Source organism: Henckelia pumila, chromosome 3 (assembly GCF_033568475.1).
Source record: "Henckelia pumila isolate YLH828 chromosome 3, ASM3356847v2, whole genome shotgun sequence".
NCBI lineage: Eukaryota > Viridiplantae > Streptophyta > Magnoliopsida > Lamiales > Gesneriaceae > Henckelia > Henckelia pumila.
Window position 1 is genome coordinate 138,480,099 of NC_133122.1, and position 8,988 is coordinate 138,489,086.

General features: G+C 34.4%; 1 protein-coding gene across 1 annotated transcript; it reads left to right on the forward strand.

The window, feature by feature from the left end:
* Positions 1 to 1,552: 1,552 nt before the first annotated feature.
* LOC140890587 (ERBB-3 BINDING PROTEIN 1) lies at positions 1,553 to 6,104 on the forward strand. Its single transcript, XM_073298485.1, has 10 exons — positions 1,553 to 1,708; positions 1,800 to 1,899; positions 2,066 to 2,150; positions 2,243 to 2,392; positions 2,514 to 2,667; positions 4,612 to 4,827; positions 4,924 to 5,060; positions 5,160 to 5,251; positions 5,346 to 5,525; positions 5,827 to 6,104. The coding sequence occupies exons 2-10, from the start codon at positions 1,809 to 1,811 to the stop codon at positions 5,907 to 5,909; spliced, it is 1,188 nt and encodes a 395-aa protein (XP_073154586.1). The 5' UTR covers positions 1,553 to 1,708; positions 1,800 to 1,808; the 3' UTR covers positions 5,910 to 6,104.
* Positions 6,105 to 8,988: the final 2,884 nt, after the last annotated feature.

Sequence of the window (8,988 nt, forward strand, 5' to 3'; positions counted from 1 at the left end):
TCGAGTTATACTTTTTTAGTGCAGCTCCAGAACCAACAGGGAAAGGATCACACGAGTCCTTTCATTTCATCAAACTAAGGAGACCTGACATGAATAATCAAATATTTATCAAGGATCCTATATCTGAAGAAATACCATTTGGTGTCCACTTTCGGAGAAAATGAAATCTCAACAAGAAGGGCATGTGGCATTTGAGTTTGTCTCACCGAGATGAACAAGATCAAGTTTTAGTTCAAATTTTATCAGAATTCCGTGAATGGATCATTCCTGTTAAACACAATGACAGGAAAAACTACGGCTTTTGCGGAAGAACTCTTCGAAAAGAAGAAGAATTTTTTGTGAAACAACAAGCTGCCGGGGAGTAAAGAAACTTGCCGAAAATTTTGTAACATGGCTCATATCGGAAGATGGTCAGAGAATATCTGTCCAGAATGTCCAAACCAGAAGTAGCCAGAATTCGAAAAAACCTTCAGACCCCGAACGGATCGAAAAGATTTTTTCGAGACAAGCAAAAGTGGACAAGTACCACCAAAAATGCGTTTTCCCAGGGGCCCACTGCAAAAGCAAAAGATGCCCCGACAACAATAAAGAAGGCATGTGAGGAGAATAAATCCAAAAGGAAAAGTCAAGCATGTGACTCCTCCACTTGTAAAAGATGTAATCGGGCATGTGAATCTTCCACTAGCAAAAGATGCCATCAATATTGGCATAAAAAATACAAGAAAGCTGTAAGATTCCCTGAATTTTCTCGGTGAAACGAGTGGAACTACAGTTATAAATACATGCTTTCGAGGAAGTTGAATATATCGATCATTCCTTTCAGTTTTCTTACAAATAAAAATATTTTAATATTTATCTTTCTACGTTTGTATTAAACTTTGTAATTTTATGTATTTCAAGAACAAGGCTACGATGAGTAGCTAAACAAGTTATCTCCTCCTCTTCAAAGGAGGTTGATTTATGTAATAATAATATGTTGTCTGAATAAATTTTCGATGTTCTTCCTTATCATGGTTTTTTCATTCAAAAAATTAAGCTTTTACTATACGCCTTAAGGTAGGAAACAAAATAAGACTGTGCTAGGTGCTGCTGAAGGAGTCTGCGTCAGGAACCATCGGTTGCGATCGCGTGGTTCGGTTGTGAGGAACAACTTGTAAAATCCGGTGGACATAACCCGACAACATCTTGATCAACGAGGTAATTTGTTTTAATTTACTTACGGAAGTATGATGAGATTAAACTTATTATTAATAAATTGGAAAATAAAAGGCAAAATAGATAATATTTAGTTTCAAGGACATATTTGAGATATTTTTTAATTAATAAGAGATATTTTTAAAATACGAAAAACAAAAGTGATATAATTGGCACAATAATAAAACTATAATATATTTAAGAATTATCCTAAAATTTGCAACCGCTACACATTGGATAAATCGAAGGCTAACACTTCGTCTTTATTTTTTTAAAAAAATTATGTTTCTGTATTAGTATATAATATGATATTTTTATATAAAATAAAAATAAATGTAATGTAAGCGGCGGGTACTTGCCAAAAACCCTACGCCCCCAGACGCTTTGGAAAGTCGAAAACCGCATTATATATAAAGCAAGCTGCGCACTGTGCACACCTCACTCACCGCCGACTTCTAGCCCTAATTCTTCTGCTGCCTTCTTCACAATTCATCACCGCCGCAACTTCGAACTGGTACGTGTTTCCCCTCGATTGTAGCTGTTTTTTTGTGTTATCTTCAATTTCTTGTGGAATGATGTGGATAAATGTTTGTTTGTTTTTCAAGGTTGAATCGATGTCGGACGAGGAAAGAGAGGAGAAGGAGCTGGATCTCACCTCCCATGATGTCGTCACCAAATACAAATCCGCCGCCGAGATTGTTAACAGTGAGTTTCTCGCTTCATTTCTTCTTTACGTATTTGTATTTTTCGGAATTTGGCAGTTTTTATTGGAAGGTTGCATTTTTTATGGGTTTTATTTTTGGGTCGTTTTAAGCGGTGAACGTCTCATTTTGTTTGGGTGTTTGATGGGTTTTTGGTGAATTCTGTGCAGAGGCATTGCAATTGGTGTTGTCCGAAAGCAAACCCAAAGTAAAGATTGTTGACCTCTGTGAGAAAGGAGACTCTTTTATCAGAGAGTAAGCGGCTTGATTTATTTGAATGTTGCTATGCATATTTTATTGTAAAAATTTGTTTTCTTTGTATTTAAATTATGTTGTTTTAATTTCAGGCAGACTGGGAGCATGTATAAGAACGTGAAGAAGAAGATAGAAAGAGGTGTTGCATTTCCTACTTGCATCTCAGTGAACAACACGATCTGCCATTTTTCACCATTGGCCAGTGACGAGACCGTGTTGGAAGAAGGAGATATATTGAAAATGTAAGTTTTGCCAACTTACCTGTACACAAATTTATGATTCACCACTTTCAGAATGAAATGGTTTCATCTTATCTTGATATTGGTATATCTGTGTATCACATGATTGGTTTCCTAACTGCAGTGATATGGGGTGTCACATAGATGGCTTTATTGCTGTTGTTGCGCATACCCATGTACTTTCACAAGGACCTGTTACCGGCAGGGCAGCTGATGTTATTGCTGCTGCAAATACTGCTGCCGAAGTTGCCCTGAGGCTCATGAGACCAGGGAAAAAGGTTTGTTTCCTTTTCTTTCAACCTTTTCTTTTAATCTTAGTTTGAATTTCTTGTTTTGACCGCAACGGTTTGTTAAATTGGTTTAATACAAATCTGAAATATAATAGCCTTTGTGGTTACATTTCCTATTCAGATTCACAATTTTTCACAGTAACTGCCAAGTTTGGAAAGTAATATTACTAATTTTTACTTTATTGTTGGTTAGTGGCAACATGTTGTCGAACGAAATTAAATTTCCGTTATTTTCTGTTACTTTTGAATTTACTTTTCTGTAACCATTTGTCAAGATGATTATTCACTTATTTAATTTTGTAACTTCATGATTTGTGCGCGACCTTTAACATGTACATTGGATTTTTTTGAATCAGTATGTATCAAAGCCGTTAATGTTGTAATCTGATTAAGGATGTTACATGGAATCTTGAATAATTTGACTGCTGATATACTTACCCGTACCAGACGACCAGTCCTGTCTGTTTAAGAATGAGGGTTGTAAAGGTGATCCTCGGGTATGCTAGCTAGTAAATCAAAGAGATGCATGTGTACATGTTGAGGCTCACGCCTGAGCTGAGCCACAAGTAGTGCCTTGTGTGTCCTGTTATTAGTATCATTATTTATTTCCCACGAAAAAATATGGGTTTGTATACTTGGGGATTGAAGGAGTCACACTACAGTACCTAAATAACCATCCTCCGACCTATGCCCATCATAGCGAAAGTGGGACCTAGGGAGTTTTGTTTTGCATTTTCGTAGTCATTTTAGGGTGATTTAGACTCATTTTTTTCACTTTTTCTCATTTTTAATTTGACATTGAGATCTAAATGTTTAATTGTTATAGAAACTAATAAACGGAAACTTACTCGTTTATTATTTAATAATTAATTACACTTTTTTCATGTAATTAAATTTTATATTCTATGGGTAATGTCCATTATTTTCTTTGTAAAAATATGTAGCTTCTACTAAATGATGATGTTTAAATATTGATGATTTCTTGAAATTTTACCTCGTGTGATTTTCAAACTATTTGGTTATGTTTGAATATATTATAGAACTCTTTAAAAAATATTATGCACCAATTTTTCCCTCAATGTGTCCGCAACACCATTTAATAGGAGCTTTCTTCCCCTTGCGCTTTCGTTCCAAGACCTGTCGGCGCCTTGTTGCGCCTTGCATCTTTAGTTACTATGTTAACATGGGAGCTATCAGCAATTATTTCTATAGTTGTCAGATAAAGCATTTAGTAATTACATTTCCTCGTGGTTTTGGTTGATTCAAATTAATCTTTTACTGTAAAATTTTCCCAACATGTGGTTTCCAAGTCAAAACCCATCACCTAAATCCAGTGGCTGGTTTTACTTTGAGAGAATATTCTTATGAAGGGTTGAAGTTATTCTCTACGTGATGATGCTATTCATGAGCGAGGATCTCGCATCCTGTGAAGCTGTCTAGTCATAGTTACTCTGATAGAGATATCTTCTAAAAATCTTCTTTGTCCATTTTTATCCGGAAAGCCATTTCAAATATGCATATTGTATCGGTTAACTAATAATTTTCAAAAGAAATATTTACCAGGGTTGGAAAGGCAACTTTGCCGAGGTCACCAATTTTTTCTATTGGTTTCCTCTTTTCCCTGTTGCCAATATTCCTTTTAAGGCTGCATTTCTGATATTTGGGACTGATTTTAACACACAGTCCATTCATCTTGTTAAGCCTAAATCACAACCATTCACATCTTCTCCTAACATGGTTGAATGCAATTACTAAGATTGTCAACGAATAGGGGACATGGTAATTTAGTAAATTTGTCTCGGGAGCCTATAGTTGCTACAAAGCTCAGTAAATAGTTTGTGGAAAGTTATTGTGTGATTTTCATAGCTTGTATAGTTTGTCAATTTTACTTCTCTTTTGTAACTTCTGATTCTTGTTTTTAATTGGTGGTAGAACAAAGATGTCACTGAAGCCATTCAAAAGGTTGCCGCCGCATATGATTGCAAAATAGTTGAAGGAGTTTTAAGTCATCAAATGAAACAATTTGTGATTGATGGAAACAAGGTCGTGTTAAGTGTCTCTGGCACTGATACAAGAGTTGACGAAGCTGAGTTTGAGGAAAACGAGGTGTATTCTGTTGACATCGTTACAAGCACGGGCGAAGGCAAGGTAATCATGATGTTGGATGATTTTAACTATTATTTTGCAATATTTATTACATTTTTACTCTAATGTTGGTCATGGATTTTATCATGGAACCTGCAGCCAAAATTGTTGGATGAGAAACAAACAACTATATATAAAAGAGCTGTTGACAAGAATTATCACCTAAAGATGAAAGCATCTCGGTTCATATTTAGTGAGATTAGCCAGAAGTTCCCGATCATGCCATTTTCTGCTAGGTTAGTTTGTTCTACCTGCTGCAAGGTTCAAGTGTGTTAACAACTAGGCATCATTTCTTTTAGTCAGTGGGGGTAATGAGCAGGATGTACGTGGAACAGGGCTTTAGAAGAGAAGCGTGCTCGTTTGGGCCTTGTAGAATGTGTGAATCACGAGCTTTTGCAGCCGTATCCCGTTCTTCATGAGAAGCCGGGTATGGGTCCATATTTGTGTAGTAGTCTTCTTTGCTCTTGATGTATGCCTATGATTCATTTCCATGTGCTGGTGCCTAACTAGTTGTATTGCAGGTGACCTGGTTGCTCACATCAAGTTCACTGTTTTGCTAATGCCAAATGGTTCAGATCGAGTCACATCACATCCTCTACAGGATCTTCAACCCACCAAGACGGTCGATGATCCCGAAATTAAAGCCTGGTTGGCATTGGCCACAAAGTCGAAGAAGAAAGGTGGTGGCAAGAAGAAGAAAGGTTAGTTTTACCTAGGCCAGAGCTGGGTCATATAAATTTGTAGGATTCCCTCTATATCATTTTACAAATGACCTTAGATTAAAAATACATATTCAACCCATTGCATATTTTAACAAATGTAGTTTACTCAAATTTCTACAGGGTCATTGACCCAATTCTTCCTGCAGTAATTCATGTTCTCGCATATAATACTAATATTGTTTCTCGAAGATTTCTTTCCCGTATTCCCGGTGCTGTTTTATTTTTCTTTCTTTTTGCGGTGAATCGGATCCTTAATCTGAATGTGAAATGTGCTGAGCAGGTAAGAAAGGCGACAAAGCGGAGGATGCAGGCGATGGAGAGCCTATGGACGCTGCACCAAATGGTGCAGGTTCCCAAGAATGAGAAAGTTCTAGATTTTACATCTATTTTCTTTATGAAATTTGGCCGCTCCATTTCGTATGGGTTGATTTTAAGTTATGTAATGTGAATACATCGTCTTGAATACTTCAAATGTGTGTCTTGTACACAGCCTTCTTGACATTTCATGTATCCATTTTGTTTTTCAGATAGAAAAAGATACCGGTTGTTAAAAATTCACGAGTTCTGTTAATAATAGCATGAACATGTCGATACTAGCCGCCCTGGATCAGTGACCAAAAGATCGTGGCCACTGGACCCCCCCTCGCAGGATATTATCGAGGATAGCATAAAAAAAAAGATAGCATCTTATTAACCATTTGCATCTCACTGTGGATCATACTTGTTGGCTGATTAAGACTGTGCTTGAGAGTGCTTCTAAGAAGTATTTTTCAGCTTTTTTTCCGTAAAGTTTTGAAATTTTGTGAAATTTTATGAAGTAAAAGCTGATAAGTGTTTTTTAGAAGCCTCTCTCAAATACTATCTAAGTGACAAGTTGCTAAGTGATTATAAGCATATTACCAAAACGTGAAAACTTGTCACTTGTTGCAGCTCAGTCAGGCTCCAAGTATGTTCTCCTGTGACGTGCAAATGGTTGCATCCTAATGATTTCAATCGTCACTTGAATGATATGGGTCTTGCAGAATTTGGAAGAGTAGTATCAAGTCGCCAAATATCATTTCCTACAAATCTTCCTTGACATAATCGATTTGATATTTTGAAAGATAATATATATTTAATTTTGATGTTAAAAATCACGAGTCGAATAATAATTAAAACGTTTTATTAGAATAGACTGAATAATTGTCCAAAAACTTTTTTAATTATTTTAAACTATAAAATCATTTTTTAAAAAAATATTTTTCCAAACATCTTTTCAAATTTAAACATATTTTTATAAAATAAAATAGCTGCCTAAACACAATTACTCTTAAAATAACTTTTAAGACGAAAATTTAGTAAAAAACACTAAATTTTATAGAAAAGACTTATCAAAATGGAGCAACAATTTGCAAAAAGATGTCCTTAATTCCAAAATGCCATCTTTTCATATGAGTGTCACGTACTTCGATGGTCAAGCTGGATATTATCCTCGCCGTTAATCTAATAGTTCATAATTTAGGGTTGTAATATCGAATCAAAATATCGAATTTTCGAGATATCGTACTTAAATTTTTTTGATATATAGACATTTTTTTGGTATATCGATTATTATTTATATTATTATTTTTTTTGTATCTGTACGGTATTGGTATGGATTTTTTCCATATCAAAATTTTAGAATTTCGATATCTGTATCAGTATGATTTTTTCATACCAATATTTTTGATACGTTATACCGAAAACTCACCCTTCATTAATATAGAGTCAAATCAGTTTTTGTAAGTAGTTTAATGTGTTGTCCATGAAAAATGATATATTTGGCCTTGGATAACATGACATAAATCTCATATTACAAGAAATTTCAAATTTTTTAAATTAAAAAAATATAAATTAACAAAATTAACTTTGAACAATTCAAACTTTATGTCAGAAAATAGTTAACTCACAAACGTTTCCACCTTTGATCAAAATGGTTATGGTTAAATTTATTAATTTATCAATAACTATTATATTTATATGTATTATATATTAATTTGTTTGGTTCGAAAGATAAGATACTGTATAATACATTGATTATAAAAATCTATCTTTATAGATCATAACATAATTTTTTATAATTTTAATAAAAACAAATGTTTGATAGACAATAATGTTTTATCAATTAGCCTCTTATCATTCACACCAAAATGATAATGCATTATTATCAAGTTGTAGTATAACCGTCATAGTGTCTTATTAAGAGAAGTAGAATTTTTGGGGAAACAAAAAGAAATGTAATTTTCAAAAATGGTGTTTTGTAAATAAATAGTCAGCAAAAGAGAAGAGACATACACGATCAATTTTCCAAATGTGATATTTTCGTTAATAAATAATAATCAAATGTGAAAAAAACAAAAAATAATGGATAGAAACAATAACACCAACGTACTAACAAAAGCATGCAAGATGCAACCTTAATATAGTAAAATTTAAAGGGTGTGAAATTAATAGGGATTCTAATAGATCAAGTTTACTATTAAAACTCTTCCCCAAATGAAATCTGATCGAACTTACTGCGGGGTGGGTATAAACCCAGTCAATAGGTCTGAGATGGGTAACAAATTTTAATGGACCTACCCAATAATATATTAATAATAATATATTTATATTTTTTTTATTACATTTAAATAATAAATGTCGAATCCCTTGATAAACTATTATTTAAATGTCGAGCTTCTTCTAAAAATTCTCTTTGCTTCTCCTAAATCTTTCATCTCGAACATTGAGTTGAGTTGTTGTTTTAAGGATAATATCTCTGTCCTACTTTTACTTGCAATCAAAATATCATCAACATAAATCATTAGGTACAAGACAACCTGCTCTTCATCCTTCTTCAAGGCTTTGTCTATGCTAGCATATGGACAGTGCCCATGTACTGCATCCAATGACCCATGTTTTTTTTGATTTGATTTGATCTCATTTCAAATGAGATCATATCAAATCCAAAAAAACATGGACCGCTGGATCCCCATTCAGGCACTACCCGAATGAGGTAGCATAGACAAAACCCACCCTTCTTCAGATAGACACATCTGTCATAATGGCTTCTCACAAAATCAATATCAATCATGAACTCATCAAACCTCCTGTTCCACTGCCTTGGACTCTGCTTAAGTCCATATAATGATTTCTTCAATATGTATACCTTATTCTGTGTTTTCTGATGTATGTAGCCCTCAGGTTGTTCGATATAGATAGTTTCTTCAAGGTCACCGTGTAGGAAAACAGTTTTCACATCAAGCTGCTCGAGCTCCAAATCGAGTTGGTTTACCAGTGCTAAAATTATCCGGATGGAACAATGTTTCACCACTGGAGAATAGACTTCATGAAAATCTATCCCTTCTACCTAACCAAAACTCTTTGCAACCAATCTGGCTTTATACTTGATCTGATATGTACCAGGAGTTCCTTCCTTCTGTTT